The following is a 21,711-nucleotide window of genomic DNA, read 5'->3' as shown; positions in this document are numbered from 1 at the left end:
ACCTTCATACATTTTTTTTTTTTTTTGCTCTTTTTTTTTCTGGCGCTCACCTCTCCATGTGAAAGCATTCTGCCATGGAGCCACATTCACATCGCCTGTGATAAACGAACGTAAACAAACACAAGCCCCGACAAACAATGTGTGATTAAGGTCAACTTTCTTCAGCACTGTGCGTCTTGAGTCCAAGCGAGTGATCAAGAGCGTTATGTTTAGTTTGAGCGCTGCGACCAGCTCGTTGTCCTTTTACCATCAACACTTCTGCTGTGCTTGGCAGCCGACCACCTCCCTCCCCCTCTCGTTTCCTCCCTCGTCTTTCAACACTTCGCCTTTCCCCTAAACTTCTCTCCTTCCAAGATCTCTCCCCTGTCATGCAGTAGTTCTATCATGCGAGTTTGGCCACTAACAGACTTTGCTGTTTGACTGTAGCTTTAGGCTAAATGCACATTTTTCATTCATACTATTATTATTTTTTAATTATTATTATTACTATTATTTAAGGTTTACCATGGCAATCTCTAATGGTATGATATCAAAACACCAACAGCAGATATTGATATTGCCACTGTGTACTTAATGACCCCCAAAAGTTGCACAATTTGGATTTCAATCAATGCATCCCTCAAATCAAACATAAACTTGGAGGTCAAACAGTCATCATGTCTGTTCACGAGACCTTAGTGACTCTTGTCAGATTTAACCTCAGTGTGCTATGCCTTAGCTATGTTTTTGTTTTGTTTTTTGCTGATGCCCCCGCCACTGATGGCAGAGGTTGAACACCTATTCACACTGCACTTAGCATATAAAGAAATAGGTGCTGTACAGCCAGGCTCAAAGAGTTGTAGCTTGAATAAACGAGTATTTTTGTGGAATCCCAACAATTGCATGGAAGTGGTTTTCTTTTTCACTCCATGCACCACACGAACTCTAACCAAGCTATTGTTGTTCCATTTGGCTATATCTTTGTACCTCAGCATTAGTGTGTTGTTTTGTGCACTTTAGAAATTCAAAATTAAATTTAAAAATGAAATCTTTTGCAGCCGCTGAAAATTGCATAATCAGCACCAATTTGTGATTACTTGATTGGATCGGGACAACTCAATTTAAAATATTGGATGAAGCTTTTATGATGACAATCGTTTGAGTGGAATGAATGAATTCCCTTAACATCATACAGTGTGCTTTGAGAAACTGCTTTTGGAATTTGAAACTTGGATGTCATCCAGGTTCCACTGTGTACTCAATGTAGAAAACACCAACTAAACATGTTTTCACACCCTGTGACTTAATCATTCGGGAACTCTACTAGACTTAAAACTGCTAAGACAAGAACCAAGTGCTGAATGTGAGAATGTTTTGAGCTGATTATTGACCATAAATATTTATTTGTGATGATGCAAGCAGGCATTGAATTATGCTAATTTAGTGTAAAATATTAATGTAATGCATTGATAATAGTGAGAGGTTTGTGAAAATGTAGTTTTACTTTGCTATTAATCATTAAATGTTGATTTATTATTCTGTATTATGAGGGAAAAGTGTATTTGTTTCTTCACATTTCAATCATTTCCCTGTTCTGTATGCTTAACATGCCAGAAGACATATTCTTATGCTTTTGTTTATTATTAAAAATCATATACTGATAGTAATATTTGCATGTGTCTGATTTCTTTTTTAATTTTACTTACAATTTCATATGTTTTGATATTTGTCGGTTTCAAGAAAGATGCCCACGGCCTACTGTTCTTTTCTGGTACACATTTACATATGGTAGCATAAGTATGGTGTCAGAAATCCTGATGTATGTATAATACATCAGGATATATGTATATATAAATATATATTTCTGGATCTGACACACGCAACTCACATGCAAGATTGATTGTGAGATTTTCTGTGATTTAGTATAACAAGATGACAAAGGTGGCCAGATGACAAAATGTTGTTTGTCACGTTTGTCACGTTTGTTTGTCACACACACACGTTTGTGTGTGTGTGTTTTGTTTGTGAACCACAAATATCCTCACAGAATATATATTCTTTGTCTAGTAATATGACCCTGCCCATTGCTACACATCCTAATGGTCTCACAATGGTTGGTCGCTACTTTTAATATACTGAAGAAGGCAAAATGTACCGATATTTTCTGCAAGCACCTCATATATAATTCACTAAAATAAAAAATTTAAAAAACCTCGGGAAAGCTTTTGCTTTGATGATTTTTGGCATGTCTTTCTTCAGACAGTACAGTGTATTTGACAGTGCTTAAATTACTTTGATGCATGCTGCAACAGATCATTATTGGGATCGTTCTGATTCTTTTAAGAATTGCATCATGAATATTTCAGAAGTACTTTCGTCTGGAACCATTAGATAAAAATATGCGAGAAATGACTGTACTGTACTTTAATAGAGTGACTGATGATCCATAAATGTTAGTTTTGTATAATCCCAGGCCATTTGCTAGTTACAATGTCTATTAAAGGAATGTGTCAAATTATTTAAGAAAGCATTACAGATCCCACATTTATCCCATTAATTCAAACGTTATTGGCTTCCTATCGAGCAGTTAAACTCTCAAAATGTTGTGTATTTATTTGAAATGAAGGCCAATTTTTTCAGTGGTCCCTAAGGAAGCACTAATAAGCTTTGATGAACTCAGCGAGCTCTGGAAACCGGAACAGGTTTTGTGTCTCTCAGGAAATTCATTTGCGTCAAAGACAGAATGTGGGCCTCCCCTCAAATAGACTTCTGAGCACATCTTTGCTTTAAAATCTTCTGAAAGTCTCCTTCCCTCCCTCCCTCCGTCCCCCTCCCTGACACAGATACTGCAAATGATGTGATGATGAATATGTTATGCAACAGAGCATTGCCTTATCTGAGATCTGACCTCTATTTGTAAAGGGTTAAATATTTCAGAAAAAAACATTTACTCCTCAGTTGTACTCTTTTTCTTACGATTGAAGTGCAACCTCAAAGGCATTGATGAACCTGAATAGCAATTAACTGCATTATTTTCTTTCTGTTTTTTTCCTTATTTAAAACAATATCAGCTGCCTTCCCTCAAAATAGTCCACTCACGAGGACATACTTTCAAGTGGCGGTTATCATCATATAAACAGGTGGGAGAAACAGTCACATCGATTGACTTTCATGGTCTCATCCATGAGCAAACACATCGTGCTCCAGTCCCCCCTCTTCCAACTATACTGGGAAATGATACTGTGATTGGCCCCGCTGTATTAAATATGGAGTTGTTTTCATTTATTTATTTTTTTACCGTCTGTCGGACCATGGTCTGCCATCCTGCACCGTCGTTTCTCTGCTGTGTGGGGCAATGAAGTCCTTGACTCCAAGTCTCACATAACCAAACTTTCGATTAGACTTTGGGGATTGGGATCATCAATGATAGAGCAATATGAACTCTGGCGATAGTTGGCTGTTTAAGATCAAAACTGTGACCTAAAGTAATTCTATTGACCTACTCCCCTCCTAGCTAACTAAATAAATAAAAAAATTTCAGGAGTGTAATGAATTGCATCAAACATACCTACACCCGGCGGCACGGTGGCCGACTGGTTAGAGCGCCAGCCTCACAGTTCTGAGGACCCGGATTCAATCCCTGGCCCCGCCTGCGTGGAGTTTTGATGTTCTCCCCGTACCTGCGTGGGTTTTCTCCGGGCACTCCGGTTTCCTCCCACATCCCAAAAACATGCATTAATTGGAGACTCTAAATTGCCCGTAGGCATGACTATGAGTGCAAATGGTTGTTTGTTTGTATGTGCCCTGCGATTGGCTGGCAACCAGTTCAGGGTGTACCCCGCCTCCTGCCCGATGACAGCTGGGATAGGCTCCAGCACGAGAAAATGGATGGATGGATACCTACAGCCTGTTGTTTATGAGCATTGTTGTGACTTTTACTGGTGGTGCTCATCTACTGTTCCTGTACAGATAGCCATACAGTATGTTCCCAATGTGATTGACTTAAATGTACTGTTGTTGTCTCAGTCTAGCTATCTCACAGTAATAATACATGTGTTATTGTATTTTTCTCACTTTCTCCCACCAGATGTGACCATACCATAGCTCCGTCCAAATACCGTATTGTACACAAGTGTTATATCAGAGAGTTTTCCCCATATAAAACGTCACTGGTCAAATGACTGAAGGTTTTAAGGAAGCTTGAGTTCAGAAAACTGGCAGCAGAATATTGCACTACACATGTCTAAACATTGAACACATTCTCATAAGCAGCATGAGATCATGCCCATCCCTTGATAAAATACCATACACATCAACAGCAATACATTAATTTAATAACAAGACAAAAATATATACATAAATAAAGTCAGTGAAAAATGTGAAATATTTTCCTGATTCCAGTTCAGTAAAAATGCCTGTCTTGCCTCTGGCTCGGCAGGCTGCACCAGCCAGCTTCGTAAATACTGCATCAGAAATGCTTGATGAAAACCCACTTCTCTCAGGTACAACTGCACTCTGGAGAGCTTAATTATCTACAGGCCTGTACCTAAAGCCTGGTGCACACACAAATATTGTCAACATCTTAACACATTTTTAAAATGTGAGGGACCATCCATTTGAGAATATATTTTTAAATATTTTTTTTTTAAATAAATCACTGTGTGTTTTCGTTCATATAGTGTGTGTTGTAGGAATGACCGACAAAGTGCACCAGCCACTTAACGATCCCTCCACTGACATAAGCCCAAAACCAAAAGTCTGGTGTACCTCGAATGACCTGTAAAAGGCAGCATGGTTCCACACGGCATCCAAACTGCCAGAAAATCAAAGAGGAAATAGTAGTAGGAGTAGTAGTAGTAGTGGAAGAAGAAGAAGACGCTAGGCTAACTGTTAGCTTATCTGGCAACTCTCTTCCGAGTCATTTCTATTGTAAAACACATAAACCACACATTATAAAACACTCAAATCAGTTAATCTTCCATTTCTGTGGTCCGGCAACAGCGCGACCTTTACTTTGCTACCTGAGTGGCCATTGTTCCATTTCACAGCACCATTACAGAGCTTTTATATAACTTTATATTTCATAATAGGATGAAATGGTGAAAGGTGAACATTATGTAAAAATTGAGATGTGGTATGCTGGTTATTTTAAATAATTCTCTTAACTTTGGCGCAAAGGCTAGTAGTTACACCCGGGAGTTATCAAACTTAGCACACCATTCCAGACAGTCTAGTTTGGTTTTCTAGGATCAGGATATAAGCTGTTTTTAACAAAGCATTCCTGGTAAATTAGCGCATCAGATGTATAAAAGTAGAGCAAGGATTTCTGCCCCTTTCAGACAGAACTTACTGAAGTGCATGTTCACACTGTCATTGCGGTTTGCACCATTAAGATAATTAGATGTGTAGCGACAGCATGTCACAAACAATTGCTAAAGGCATGGGCAGTGTGTCTCGGATATTAAACTTCACACTTTGACCGCAACTGGCTCATGTTTCGTCTATGGTACTACGTTGGAAGTTGGCAAGTTCCCGGGTCCACTTCACCCAACAGGTATATACTTATCAAAACACATTTTTAAAAATGATTTCTTAGGATATGCTTTCACTTCAAGAGATGTCAAGAAATGAAAAGACTCACTCGCTCACACAGTTCTCCAAATAAGAGCACAGTGTGCTTGCTTCAAGCTGTTTATTTGTCACTCCGAGGTTAAGTTTACTGTACAACTGGCAAATTAAACAAAAGTAAACATTGTATAATCCAATACCAAAATGTTTACTCAAACCATATAATAACATCAGTCTGCTAGCTCAGTGCTAACATACCACGCAATCGACAGGCTAACAGATATCAGCATTAATGTTACGGTTAAAAAAAATGTAAACTACTACTTTAACGCTGGAGACTTTCAGCTTTATTTTGAGGTTATTTACATCAAAATCAGGTGAACGGTGTAGCAAATATAACAGTTTGTGAATATGCCACCCACTTTTTAATGGAGTCGGCTAGCTGCATGCTAGCATCGCGTATCCTTCGTTTAAACCAAGTTTCTGTAGTAATCAACATACAGGAGTCACGGACATAGTGATGTTCAGCGAGTTGTAATTGCAGGTCATCTGTTATATGTACCAGAGATATTGCATTAGTGAGCTAAAGACTCGGTAATGGTGGCAATGGTCTCGCTAGCGTCATTATGAATCCCACTACAGGCCAAGGCAGGACGTGCCGCGCTGCAATGTGATTGGCTGCTCCATCGCTGGAGCAGATGATGTGTTCTGCCTAGAACTAGAGTGTGAATCATAAGAAAAACTAAAAAAAGTACGACAAATATTGAATCAAAACAGGCTGCCTTGATCTATTTATGTTGTTATTGACAACTTGGCACTTTTTCTTAACCAACTGGAAACTTGATTGGCAATATATTGCCTGTTAAAGCATTAATGATGGTTTATACCACTGTGCTATATTTCAATATTTTTCGAAGTGCAATTTTTGTAAACAGAGCCTGAGTCTGTCTTATTTAGATTTATTGTCTATATTTATTGTTCTACATTACAATGTCAATGTTCATTATTCTTAGAATTAGATAATAAAAGTGTGTGACCTTAAAAAAAGGATGCACTTGAATTATAATGCTCTAACATCATTGTATCAGTGGCATAAAAAAACATCTGCGCTACTATCGTTTCTCGTGATAGTTTTGGGGAAAATATATCCTCCTAGAAAATTTGCTATCATGACAAGCCTAATCACATAATATCCTGAGAGAGAACAAGAGCAATGAATAACACAAAAATATTTTACAAACAGTGTAAAACAGTAGCACCTGGAATACAAACCCGCAATATAGTGGGACTGCGAAGCAAGAACCGTGATATAGCGGAGGATTACTGTATCTGTATTCTGTGATGATAAGTTGCAGGGACTCATTGTTCCCAGGTTGGGACTCATTGTGTCCATGACGTGGATCCCGGGACTCACAGTCTCAACTGTAAAATGATCAATGTCATTCTTATTATAAATGTCTGTAGTTCCAGTACATTGTGACTTTTGGGTAAAAGATGTGTTTTTGACTTATTTTCGAATGCTGATCCTGCATTATTTGTCCGTACGCATGGTCTGAGGAGGTTCAAGTAACAACAAAACAAAACAAAAAACAAGTACCAACATAAAGTATTGAGGAGTCACAGTCAAACGTGCGTACCCACAACTGAAGCACAAATCTGTGCATACACACTGTTCGTGAATGAGGCCCTATAAGTGCTCCTTTATACCAATGGTCAATAAACAACCAGCATCAAGAAAAGATAAAATGATAAGTGTTAAACCTCAGTTGATAAGTTCTAAGCTCGCAAGGAATGTCAGTTCCAGAGACAAAATTTATATTCAAGGAGAGACAAGAACAGACAGTTCCTGGCAGGTATACAAGTAATAGCAATGAAGTATCTTTGAAAAGGCTTTTAAGGATGAAACTACAACGACATGTTCTCATTTGACATCAGATGTTATCGCTTAATCTTCACAGTCTATGTATCCCCTCTGACTTAAGCCCGCAGCACACCGTACCACGTGGCCAAACGCAACTGAAGTGGGCCATTGCAAAAAAGAAAATTACAGTTGACAACACTTCGCCGCACACCAAGTGATTGAACGCCGCACTTCTACCCAAGCGCTGAAACAAAAAAAAACTGCTACCCTGGTTTTGAGGCTCCACATACAACATTGTACTGGTATATTTTTAATGAACCACAAAAACATGGTTCAATTGTCAAGCAAGTAGCGGATGGCCACAAAGAAAAGAAAATGGGTGAGAATAAGGAGAGAGGAGATATTTTGAGTGGGCGTCGGCAATGATCGATTGATCCATTCAATGACTACGTGCATTCCAGCAACAGACTCTCCGTGCTTTGCTTTCTAGCCACAGTTAGATGTGAAATTATAAATATAGTTGAGGACTTATGTAAAACACAATACATCATACTGCATAACGCATATACTGTTTGACAGCGCCACGGAGGAAAACGTGTCACAGGCGGCTCCAGCAGCCCACGACCCTAGTGAGGATAAGCGGTAAAGATAATAGATGGATGTTGCATTGAGCAGAATAATGCACCCAGAGGGGTTGTGCCATTTTGGAGGTCTGGTGGATGTAGGCCATAGCTGATGTCATCTAATGCAAACTAGTTGAAACTGACTCAAGAGCACATCTCTATTGGTTACTGTCAAGTATTGCATACCATTTTGCTTCACTTGCCTCAAGATAGAGATAATTAATGAAGATATCACAATCAATTTAAATTGGACAACCAATGCTCAATTATGCCCAACCCAAGTAAAGGAACTGTTAACAGCCAAACATCATTGTGGTGTTTCTTTTTGTGTGTGTGTGTGTGTGTGTGTGTGTGGAGGGGGGGGGGGGGGGGGGGTGGTAATGAGTGCTGTGCAAACAAGCAATGGAAAATACAGTAGCTCTGAAGGACACACAACACAATCAAGAGTGTCTTTAGACTTCAAATTAACATTAAAGTCGCACCAAAGTCACTTTCGTGTTTTGTTTCCAAATACATTAAATATGTTTGAATGTAAGTGCTGAAAACGTGCAAAGACTGAGAACAATTTAGTACTGAATTGTTGTGATTATATATATAGCCTAAAACTCTTTTTCGCTATCTCAGCTGGCAACTAACTGCATCATGGAAGTTTGCTTTCAAGCTATGCCTAGAACCCAAAATATACATCATCCCTGAAGTGTTTTGTCTTATTTGGGTTAGTGTCACTGCTGCGGTGAGCCACGCACAGCTTCGCACAGCAGGCCAACGGGGACTTGGACGGCTCCACTGCAAAGTGGCCTGCTCGTAGTAGCCAAGCTATTATGGATTAGCCGCTAGTGGACTCATGGACGCGCGGCAGACCGGCTGACCTGCGGACTGGTGTCGGCTCCACCAGTACTCCACAGCCTTGCTCGATGTGCCGCGCATAGCTCCCCATAACAGAGACACTTAAGGAAAAGTTAACAGTTTATTACGTTCGCTAGGCCGCGAGCTAAGGAGCTAGCGAGCTAAGAAGCTAAGAAAGTCACTCGACCGCGGCGGGGTCATTTAAAACGTCAGCTCCTCGCTCAGAGTTGTGTGTGGGTTCCCACATAACAGCCACACGGTAAACTTAACTGCTGATTAACCATAACCAGTAGTTGACTACAGACATGAGCACACAGCGTACGGGCAAACATATTTTGATGGACAAGTGATGGTCAGGCGGCACGGTGAAAGACTGGTTAGAGCATCTGCCTCACAGTTCTGAGGACTGGGGTCCAAATCCCCGGCCCCGCCTGTGTGGAGTTTGCATGTTTTCCCCGTGCCTGCGTGGGTTTTCTCCGGGTACTGTGGTTTCCTCCCACATCCCTAAAACATGCATGAATTGGAGACTCTAAAATTGCCTGTAGGTGTGAATGTGAGTGTGAATGGTTGTTTGTTTGTATGTGCCCTGCGATTGGCTGGCAACCAGTTGAGGGTGTACCCCGCCTCCTGCCCGATGATAGCTGGGATAGGCTCAAGCACGCCCGCGACCCTAGTGAGGAGAAGCGGCTCGGAAAATGGATGGATGGATGGATGGATGGATGGAAGTGATGGACAGCTCGAGGGTGGGCCATATTTTAAATTGGTGATTTTTCTTTTTTTTTTTATTCATTCAAATTTGGCAGGCCTTTTTAAAAACACTTCTCATTGATGTGTCAAATTTACATTTTTTGTTTTGTTTTGGGGGGGGCCCTCTTTGTTGGGTCTTTAAATACATCAATTAACCATTAAGATGCATCACTTGAGGACAACAAGCAGTCAGACAGTCAAACCAGAGCATGAGTCATAGTCTAATTTACTTCAGAAATACTTCAAAACACAAGACACGAATAAATGTTGATTCGCCGCTAAACTACAATGATAAATGTGGTTTAAATGAAGTTATTAAACACGTGCATCACTTCTGGACCGGCACATGATAAGTGGTTAAATATGCCACTGTGACCTCTGTGCACATGCACACACGTAAACATATTAATGTGCCCAGCGGTGATAGTATCTATCTGCATGACGACTCAAACTGAGGACCACATGAAACAGCAGCGGCAGAGTGCGAGTGCAAATCAGGCAGGCCGGGTGTCGCTGCATCTGCAAGTGACACCCCCAAACATGGATGCTCGTGTTGGCCAGTGCTGACACACGAATCGTTATTGCACGCTACGTGCGTCCTGCGGGTGCAACTTGGGTAAATACGCTACACGTGTCGCGGCGAAACAGGCCCACGGCGGCTGGAAGGTCATAATGTTGGTTTTAAGGTCCACACGCCTTACCTGGTCCCGCGGAATGCAAGGCAGCGAAGTCCTGCGGTGGGACTTGCTGTTGCTCTGACTGTGAGCCATCATCTCCGAGGCTGCTATGGAGCTGGACCTCCGTCTCCGCTTGAAGACAGGGATGTCCTCCTCCTTCGCCCCGGTCACTGAGCCACAGCACCCCGTCCCGCTGGTCCCTGGGGCCGGCAGGAGCCGGTCAGCATACCGCGTAAGCGAAACACCCAGCGGGCAGGCCAGGTAGAGTCTTCCAGCCGGCCTGGACTCTGCTCACGCAGACGAGACGGAGACGGCCTTTGGTGAAACGAGCCGAGGGTGGAAACTGCCCCCGGTCGGACGAGGTGCGGGGGTCCGGGCGGCCGACAACGAGGAGAAGGAAGGAGGTCCGACTGCGCAGCGGCTCGGCTCGAAGACCAAAAACAGCGGCAGGAGTATACCGACGTGACGACCCCAAACAAGGCACATACGACTGGAGGAACCACGGAGGGCGGGGACCGAGTTGGAGACGCAGGAGCACACGAGCGAAAGCACGCAGAGCACAGTCACAGCCGCTCCGTCGACGATTTAAAGCAGCCTGCGCATCCACAAACGGACCGCGATGCTCCTCCGCGAGACGGGACCAAAGTTCGGCTGCGACGGCGTGACACGTGCTCACGACGCCGGTGCTTGGAGAGCCTCTGGAGCTGTCGCCCTCCAAGACCAGCATCATCGGTCGAGAGCGGGAGCCATGCTGTCAAATCAAACATGGAAAGCAGTTTGAAGATTTGCTCAAGATTCTTGAGCATCAGCTTAACCCTTACATACTGGGTCGTGTTTGACAGCAATAAAAATACCCTAAATGGCATTCTTTCACCTTGAAATTTGAGTACGTTTCCTAAAGGTGAAAATATATTTAAATGCTGACAAGTGCAACAAAATTTGAGTACACTGAGGATGAAACTTTGCTAAAATGATTTTAGATTAACCTGTATGTTAAAACAAGGAAAATGGTTGGGAATGTTGGGAATCTGTCCATGCCATAAAGGTGTCCATTTTTGTCTTTTTTTTATTTTTGTATTTTTATGGGACAGTTGTAACAGTGTTTCTGCAGAAACATGCACCTGTTAGTCTTTGAAGGGGCAAGGGGGAATCTCGAAACAGTAATTTATAGGGCCTTTGTGTATTTTTATGAGGCAGTAGGGAAGGTGTTCTCGGGAGAGTTTGCAACACTCCAGAGAACGCTCTGTGTTTCCACCACATTTGCACAGATTCCCTCTAAAACATGTCGATTCTGGTCTTTCAAGGGTCATGGCCCATGGGGAATCTCGAAACAGTAAAACAACTTGAGATTTTTTTTTTTTGAATTATTCAATAGAAGATCCCGCTTTTTGATATTAGATCCATAAACGTTTATCCATAAACGAGCGGTATAAAACATTTTTTTTTAAAATACTCTTTCTCTTTCCTATGAAACATTTATTAAACAGTCATCCGTGGCGGCACGGTGGCCGACTGGTGAGAGCGTCAGCCTCACAGTTCTGTGGACCCGGGTTCCCCGCCTGTGTGGAGTTTGCATGTTCTCCCCGTGCCTGCGTGGGTTTTCTCCAGGCACTACGGTTTCCTCCCACATCCCAAAAACATGCGTTAATTGGAGACTCAAAATTGCCTGTAGGCATGACTGTGAGCGCGAATGGTTGTTTGTTTGTATGTGCCCTGCGATTGGCTGGCAACCAGTTCAGGGTGTACCCCGCCTCCTGCCCGATGACAGCTGGGATAGGCTCCAGCACACCCGCGACCCTAGTGAGGAGAAGCGGCTCTGAAAATGGATGGATGGATATATATATATATATATATATATATATATATATATATATATATATATATATATACCACAGCCTTCACCTGTTCGGTCTACATTTTAAAAGAGACTAAATTATACTAATTTGTAATACAGTATGAAGTTGCATTACAGTATAGGTGCTACATTACCTGCTGTAGTGATTTTGTTAGTTTGTTTGCCTCACACTGTATGACATCTCATTCTAGGCTATTTTGGTTTGGTATCAGTGACCAGCAGATTCCACTAAGTACTAAAGGCCAATTTAACAAATGTATACACGGTAAATCTGTACCAGCCCCAAATCGCACATTAAGCTGTAAGAAAAAACAGACCAACTCCCATCATTTTCATTTAAGTGTTTTCAACAGTATATCTATTGCGACCAAATAAACAGAAAACATTCCATTCATTGTGTTGCAACTATCCATCCATCCATCAATCCATTTTCTGAGCTGCTTCTCCTCACTAGGGTAGCAGGCGTGCTGGAGCCTATCCCAGCTGTCATTGCCCTGAACTGGTTGCCAGCCAATCGCCGGGCACATAGAAACAAACAACCATTCACACTCACAGTCATGCCAACGGGCAATTTAGAGTCTCCAATTAACACATGTTTTTGGGATGTGAGAGGAAACCGGAGTGCCCGGAGAAAACCCACGCAGGTACGGAGAGAACATGCAAACTCCACACAGGTGGGGCCAGGGATTGAACCCGGGTCCTCAGAACTGTGAGGCTGACGCTCTAACCAGTCGGCCACCGTGCCGCCGTGTTGTAACTAGTAAGTCGATAATTCTGGGTTCATAACTGGACAGGCGGTCAATTTTTCCATTTATGTTTAAACTCAAAACTCAGTCTGACATGATTTAAATGTTTGGATGGGTCAAAGACCTTGATTCTGCTGTTGGAGTTCAAACAAAAAAAGAAATGTTCTACTTCATCAAATAATTTCCATTTTTCATGGTCCTAATGTCCAACAAAAAATATTCTTGCCTTCATAATTTATAATGTAACACAATATAATAAATATAATTTAAAGAATACTGAAATTTCAAAATACAGTGTGTTCTAAATTACAGAATGACTCATAATGATATATTTTAATGCTGTTATTGTTGACTAATTGGCTCTGTCATGGTGAACTATATCTTCAGGCTCTGCAGAGCAGGAGAGAAAAATAGAGAAGAAGTCGGTGGTAAACATTTGAAGAATCTAAAAATACCCGTCAACCACTGAGGACATAAAGAGGATTGTAAAAGGATTGTTCCCAGATCTAACCACGGATAATGTATGGTTGATCACCAATCATTGATTTGTCCGTTATATTGCTTGTAGAGTGATAAGCAAGATTCCGTAAAAGAATTATCCAGTGGTGGCATAAGCTTCAAGCAAGAACTATTAATTATTATTCTTTTTTTCAGGCGTGCAAGGAGAGCTGTCAGAGTCATGGGGCCCACAAATATTGTTGTGCCCCTCAGCTGCTAGTGAGGGTTTGGTCCCTTGCTGAAGGGCACCAAGACAGTATTCAGGAAGCTGACAACCATCTCTCCAAATAAATTGCAATTTCCATTGTCTACAACAGGACCTGAACACTGATTCTCTAGTTCCAAAACCCAAGTACTTACAAATGAGCTACTGGATAAAAATACAGATAGAGGTCACTTTCCAGTTCATTTCGACTCATACTAATACAACCCCAATTCCAATGAAGTTGGGATGTGTTAAACATAAATAAAAACAGAATACAATGATTTGCAAATCATGTTCAACCTATATTTAATTGAATACGCTACAAAGACAAGATATGTAATGTTCAAACTGACAAACTTTATTGTTTTTAGCAAATAATCATTAACTTAGAATTTTATGGCTGCAACATGTTCCAAAAAAGCTAGGACAGGTGGCAAAAAAGACTGAGAAAGTTGAGGAATGCTCATCAAACACCTGTTTGGAACATCCCACAGGTGAACAGGCTCATTGGGAACAGGTGGGGGCCATGATTGGGTATAAAAGGAGTTACCCTGAATTGCTCAGTCATTCACAAGCAAAGATGGGGTGAGGTTCAACTCTTTGTGAACAAGTGCGTGAGAAAATAGTCGAACAGTTTAGGGACAATGTTCCTCAACGTACAATTGCAAGGAATTTAGGGATTTCATCATCTACGGTCCATAATATCATCACAAGGTTCAGAGAATCTGCAGAAATCACTGCATGTAAGTGGCAAGGCCGAAAACCAACATTGAATGCCCGTAACCTTTGATCCCTCAGGCGGCACTGCATCAGAAACCGACATCAATGTGTAAAGGATATCACCACATGGGCTCAGGAACACTTCATCAAACCAATGTCAGTAAATACAGTTCGGCGCTACATCCGTAAGTGCAACTTGAAACTCTACTATGCAAAGCAAAAGCCTTTTAACAACAACACCCAGAAACGCCGCCGGCTTCTCTGGGCCCGAGCTCATCTAAGATGGACTGATGCAAAGTGGAAATGTGTTCTGTGGTCCGAAGAGTCCACATTTCAAATTGTTTTTGGAAATTGTGGACGTTGTGTCCTCTGGGTCAAAGAGGAAAATAACCATCCAGACTGTTATGGACACAAAGTTCAAAAGCCAGCATCTGTGATGGTATGGGGCTTTGTTAGTGCCAATGGCATGGGTGACTTACACATCTGTGAAGGCACCATTAATGTTGAAAGGTTTATACAGGTTTTGGAGAAACATATGCTGCCATCCAAGCAACGTCTTTTTCATGGACGCCCCTGCTTATTTCAGCAAGACAATGCCAAATCACGTTCTGCAAGTGTTACAATAACGTGCCTTTGTAGTAAAAGAGTGTGGGTACTAGACTGGCCTGCCTGCAGTCCAGACCTGTCTCCCACTGAAAATGTGTGGCGGATTATGAAGCCTAAAATACGACAACGAAGACCCCGGACTGTTGAACAGCTGAAGCTGTACATCAAGCAAGAATGGGAAAGAATTCCATCAACAACGCAATTAGTGTCCTCAGTTCCCAAACCTTTATTGAATGTTATTAAAAGAAAAGGTGATGTACCACAGTGGTAAACATGACCCTGTCCCAGCTTTTTGGGAACGTGTTGCAGCCATAAAATTCCAAGTTAATGATTATTTGCTAAAAACAATCAAGTTTATCAGTTTTAACATTAAATATCTTGTCTTTGTAGTTTATTCAATTAAATATAGGTTGAACATGATTTGCCAATCATTGTATTCTGTTTTCATTTATGTTTAACACAATGTCCCAACTTCATTGGAATTGGGCTTGTATGTTTTGGGCGGTAAACTCTCATGTGGCTTTTGTTGTGATGGTAATCGCTGAATCAGCTTTGGAAATAACAAATAATAAATAACCCAACAATGAATTCAAAAAAATATGCATAGCACAAAATAGCAAATGCCATAGTTCCACAGACTTTTTAACCAAACTGTACTGCTTTGTGGCAAAAAGGTTTTGCATTGTGTTTACTGTCAGTATTAATAGATAGTGCAAAGAGGATTATACATCATTGTTCTTATTTGTATGCATGTCATGCTGGTGACCTTAACGTATCAAAAAAAATAAAATAAAATGTTCGGAAAGAGAGAAAAATGTTACCAGGATTTGTACCTGTGCTCCACTGCTGGTCTCAGTCCAATTTATTTGCATTAGGTTTCTCCATCTTTCTCTCACTCTTTCACTGCAGGCACCTTCGGTTGACCCTCACTCTCTGTCTTGCTAACTACCAAGTGCATCCAATGAGACACACACACACACACACACACACACACACACACACACGCATCACTACTTAATCCAAGACTCATCCAAAATTCCAGTCAAACAGAACAAATATTAAACCTAATATGTATGAGATTGAAAGGTCAGTTAGCTTCAAACTTTGACTACTGATGCAGCACTTGATTTGATAGTTCATATCTAAAAACAATACAATACAATAGAATGAAAAAAATTAATGATCATGTATTGTAAAGCCATTGCCAACAATATTTGTTATCACTACTTAGCCATAGGGTGGAAGGAATATTTAATATAGTAATATTCTGATAAATCACATCACTGTCAGAAAGCATGACAGATTGTGTACACGTGGCCATACAAAGGATTATCAGCAAATGCACAATTCATGCGCATGCATCTTTAGCAAGGGACATACAGTATATTCACTGTGTACAAACACACACATGCATGATTCATCTTCCAATTTTTCCTAACTCATCCACATTGAGTGAGTGACTCACGGCGTCATCATTACACTTAACACACTTAATTTGAATACAAACAAAAACAATCAAGCATTGCCCTTCACATGGAGATTGCAATTTTGCATTTCTTGCATTAAGTTGATTTAGAATGAGAGATAAGGTAAAAATAAATGTAACAGCTTAAGATCCTCTGACAATGGAACTATTCTTGGCGCTTACCTAATGATGTGAATAGTCGGCCTACTCACACAGGATAAACACAATTGTTAGTCATTTTTCAGTCTTCATACGACCCACTCCTCCAAGGCGCTTCATCAGCATCACAGAGAATGGAGACAAGAGGATTTCAAATGTCTCTATTTTAATAAAGAACATGAATGGAATATTTATGTAAAGAATCTTGATTCTGGGCAGCACGGTGAACGACTGGTTAGCACGTCCGCCTCACAGTTCTGAGGACCGGGGTTCAAATCCCGGCCCCACCTCTGTGGAGTTTGCATGTTCTCCCTGTGCCTGCGTGGGTTTTCTCTGGGCTCTCCGGTTTCCTCCCACATCCCAAAAACATGCATGGTAGGTTGATTGAAGACTCTAAACTGCCCATAAGTGTGAATGTGTGTGCGAATGGTTGTTTGTTTATATGTGCCCTGCGATTGGCTGGCGACCAGTTCAGGGTGTACCCCGCCTCTCGTCCGAAGATAGCTGGGATAGGCTAACAATCGTGAGGAGAAGCGGTACGGAAAATGGATGGATGGATATTGATTCTTGTAATGAGGTGCCTACAAATTATTTCTTGCATAGTGACTTTTAACCATAATTCATCACAAGTATGATTCCTCAACCCCAAATAAATGAAGGGTTAATGGAACTAAATTGTCTATAAAGCTGCAACTGATTGAGGGTGTACCCCGACTCTCACCCAAGCTCAGGTGGAATAGGCTACAGCTCACCCATGACCCTGAGGAGGATAAGTGGTACAAAAATGATGGATGGACAACACAATGCAATACATTTTCTTTGTTTGCGTCCCAAGGAGGTTTGCGCACGTTTAAAGCCATAAACCCAGCAATAGGCATCAACAAACTTATTAAAGACATACTTTTGGGTAAGGCGAAATGATAATGCGGTGTGAGTTACTTGGATGGATACTGTATGTCCATGTGCTGCTAAACCACAATGTCCTGTCGACGCATCAGGGAATCATAAATAAATACATAAATAAATTGATATGTGTCAACTCCCCAAGATTGCCTCCCATCTATTTGCGTCCTGCCTGATTCTCCCAGACTGCCTATTGCTTATCGTCTTGACACCTTCCCACAGGGGACTTGGGTTTACAGAAAAATGGCGGCGAAGGGGAATCAAGAAAGAAAATAGACTCAATGGAAGATTTAATGTGCAGTAAATCCCCAAGGGTGTCATTTGTATAGTATTTTTGTGATAATAATCAAAAGGGATTTTTAAAATAAGTAGCCATCCGCAAATCTGAAAATCTGCATCATATTTTGAAGATGTACAATATACAGTACTAAGATTCCCTCTGTGAGATAACGTGAGACAAACCCATGTTAATATATCACATAGATTTGGGGACTTGACTTTGTACAATACAATCTGTTCAAGTTGTGATGTACCAGGATTTTTGGGAAGAGAAGGACCTCCTATCAGTGTAACAGATTGGATACATCCATCCATCCATCCATTTTCTGAACCGCTTATCCTCACTCGGGTCGGGGGAGTCCTGGAGCCTATGCCAGCTACCTTCAGGCAGGAGGCGGGGTACACCCTGAACTGGTCGCCAGCCGATCGCAGGGCACACATAAACAAACGACCATTCGCACTCACATACACACCTACGGGCAATTTAGAGTCTTCAATCAACCTACCACGCATGTTTTTGGGATGTGGGAGGAAACCAGAGTGCCCGGAGAAAACCCACGCAGGCACAGGGAGAACATGCAAACTCCACACAGGCAGAGGACCGGGGATTGAACCCCGGTCCTCAGAACTGTGAGGCAGACGCTCTAACCAGTCGTTCACCGTGCCGCCCAGATTGGATACAATCCCAAATATTTTCTCATTCCTTAAATTCACTCCTCAGACAAATGGCCCGTCGCGAAGTCATGCATTTCCCACTTATCCCCCCCCCCGCCCCCCCATATGTATGTGAATCTTGCCCATTGTTTTTTTTCCCCCTGGGTCTCACAGAGCCTGCAGCAGGATGTTTTCATCCCTCATCTGAAGCTTTGGTTTGACCATAGTCCCCTTTGTCCAATAAATTATAATGCTGCTGTGAAACCATGAAGATTCCGTGCAAAAAGTATTGAAAGAATTCGCGAAAACTAGAAATGCTTTTTTCCTCAGAGACCAGCATCTATCCAACAAGGCATCTTCTAATTGTTTGTGTCTGTCCACCAAACATCCATTACCTATACTTTAATGATCTTGAATTTTTGTTTCCTGCATGTACAGGTAAAAGTATGTAGCCAAACAACAATAAATACTATACAAATACTATTTTTTATACAAGGAGTGTACTCACTTTCATCGATATTCTTGAATGATGCATGTGCTCACCTTCACAGATTCCAAGTTACACTGTAGGCAGTCTTGCATATGTTCTTAGAGATCAGGAGTCATTAGGGGGCCTCAACTCAGGCTAGAAAATACGCATGTCCTTACGCCACAATTCAAAACAAATACAAAACATACATCATTTTATACGCATCTCAATAAAAAGGAAACAAATCTAATTTCAGTTATAGATGCTGCATATTTTTACTATCAGCAGTAGTCTTCACATACGTATACCCCAATTCAATTAGTGAAATTGTTTTCTATTGATAACACGTTTAACAGACAGCTGGCCAAGGGGTTATAATAACGGCAATCCTAGTAGCATGACAACGTTAATATTTTTTTAATGAAATGCATGCAGATTGGAAAGTTTGATCATAGTATGAATAATGACTTGTTATATTCACTGTGTTTATATAACAGAGAGAAAGCAATATCCATAAATGACAAAAAAGATGTAGACAGGATATTTTTTTCAGGCCTTTTAAAAGTTTGTAAAATTTTTTGACTGGTGCATACTATTTTTATGCATGCACTAATCCTGATTTTAATATTTTTTTTCAGCAAAAGTAATCACTGTGTGAGTCTATTTGTATTTAATGTTGAGAAGAACATCACATTATGGTCCCTCCGTCTGTCCTTTCGCTGGAAAGCTCCCTCATGCGGGCAACTCTCATCCGATGCCAGCATTGATGTCGTAAGTGGCCCAATTTCTCAGCACCCGATTGGCCAATCCGCTGTGACGGCGCTCTCCTCTTTGTTGTACAGTTAACAAATTCACGTCACAGTGGTAAGTGGTCTCCTTTCCCTCTTTCGTCTTTGTCTGCTTGACACTTCCCATGGTCTCTCCCCCCCCCCCCCTTTTCAATCTTATGTGTATGCTGAGCTCTTCTCCAACTGCAGTATAACGAAACATCCAGTGAGCCAGCTGCTGATTGGCTCAGACAAAGCAGCCAGTGATGCATGCAGCTGTCAGAAATGGGAACAGACCTCAATACAAGCAGACCTCGGCATCTGTATGTCAGTGCATGTGTGTATTGACCCCACCATGATAACTAATGGTTAGACAGTATGTGCCCCTCCCTTAAAAGGTGTCATCATGGGTGCTGGTCTTATAGGATTTAATAATCTATTTTATCAGTTGTTCATCTCTACCCTTTCAGAGTTTTCACAAATGCGCTATAGAAATCCACGTACACACACATTAGTACTGCACTGTATTTGATAAAAAGCAAATAAAATCAAGGAATTTGTTGTCTTACAAACACACACATCAAGTGTTACATACTTGAGCATGACTGTTTATTGCATTTCTTAATAAATTAGAGTTGTCTGTAATATAATTTAAATTAGAATGATAACCTTATCACTTTTGTGTTTATTTGTGCTGAACAAATGTATTAGACCATCACCCAATGTAAGGTTTCTGTCACAGTTGCCGTAAATTTAAAGCATTGGTAATTCCCGAAATGAGTCTTAATGATTAATAGGAAAATGTACAGTTCTTTACTAAAATAGATGTACTGTTATCTGCTAATTTTAAAATGTACTCTCTTGCACAAAATAGTAAAGAGAAGAGCACACTTTGATTTCTTGAATCAGATCTTGTCCAATGATATGATGATGATGATGGTATTTGCATTACTTAACAGGGAAAACAATTAGTGGTTGAATGTTATGCTTGACTAATTTCTGACTTTTCTGAGAAGCCAAGTGAATTGGCTCAAAGTTGGGTATAAACAGATGAATTCAGTTTGAAACTCATAATGAAATACGATAATATAATCCTGATCAAAATGGCAAAACATTGAGAATGCACTGAAAAAGATATAATCCTGCATTTAGTCTGGGCTATTATTAGATGTGACTACAAAACATGACTTTTTTTTCTCTGTTGCGTTGTACAGGTGAAATGATGGAAAAGCTTTGAAATTATTTATCTTGGTCGCATTTTTGTATATCACAAAAACCTGGCATCAAAACAATGATGTGTAAACGTTTTGTATTTTTGTATCCTCTGTGTGTGTATGCGTGTGTAACGATTTTTTTCTTTTAATAATGTTTTGAAAAATGCAGACTGAAAGTGCTAAGAGTTAGGCTAAAGTGCAGAGAAAGAAAGGATATGTTCACAATCCACAGCATACAGTACAAGCTCATCTGTGAAACTCAGCAGAGGGAATGTCATAACTTGGCCTACATCACTTCTTCTGGGACAGACAGCAGCAAAATGAAACACAGAAATCCTGTCTGGCGATTTAAAAAAAAGATGTAACCAAACTGAGTGGGAGATCCTTAATCATGCAGCAAGACAATGACCCAAAACATACTGACAAAACAACAAAGAAGTTCATCAGGGTAAAAAAGTGGAAGCTTTTAGACTGACCAAGTAATCTCCAGACTCAAACCTAATAGAGCGAGTATTTTACCTGCAAAAGGAGACTGGAGGGAGTAACTCTGCAAAACAAACAACGAATGAAAGAGGTAAAAGCCTGGAGAAGCGTCACAAAAGAATAATGCAAAAGGGTGACAATCTTAATGGGTCACATGCCCGATGCAATTATTGCAAGTAAACAATTTACTTCCGCCCTTCTTCTTAGTCGATCTCTTCCACTACTTATGCTCACTTAACGATTTATTGTTATTCATGTTACAAATAATGCTATCTTCTAAATTGTGCATGAGAGGCAGATGAACTGTAAATACCTGGTAATAGAAGCAAAGTTGTTCATCTCTAGTTTAATATTCATCACTAGATGTCAGACCCCAACGTTTTTCAG

At 40.9% G+C, this 21,711-nt stretch overlaps 1 protein-coding gene across 1 annotated transcript in view; it reads right to left on the bottom strand.

Moving 5' to 3' along the window:
* Nucleotides 1-10,570, bottom strand: part of LOC133405469 (cGMP-inhibited 3',5'-cyclic phosphodiesterase 3A-like) — a 61,775-nt gene extending 51,205 nt beyond the window's left edge. The window contains exon 1 of the mRNA XM_061682445.1: nucleotides 10,326-10,570. Within this exon, the coding sequence (XP_061538429.1) occupies nucleotides 10,326-10,397 (72 nt within the window). The 5' untranslated portion in view covers nucleotides 10,398-10,570. The remainder of the gene's footprint in view (nucleotides 1-10,325) is intronic.
* Between the last annotated feature and the right edge of the window lie 11,141 nt (nucleotides 10,571-21,711).

Source organism: Phycodurus eques, chromosome 7 (assembly GCF_024500275.1).
Source record: "Phycodurus eques isolate BA_2022a chromosome 7, UOR_Pequ_1.1, whole genome shotgun sequence".
Classification (NCBI taxonomy): domain Eukaryota; kingdom Metazoa; phylum Chordata; class Actinopteri; order Syngnathiformes; family Syngnathidae; genus Phycodurus; species Phycodurus eques.
Note: the sequence above shows the minus strand (reverse complement) of the source record. Positions and strands in the feature narration are given on the sequence as shown.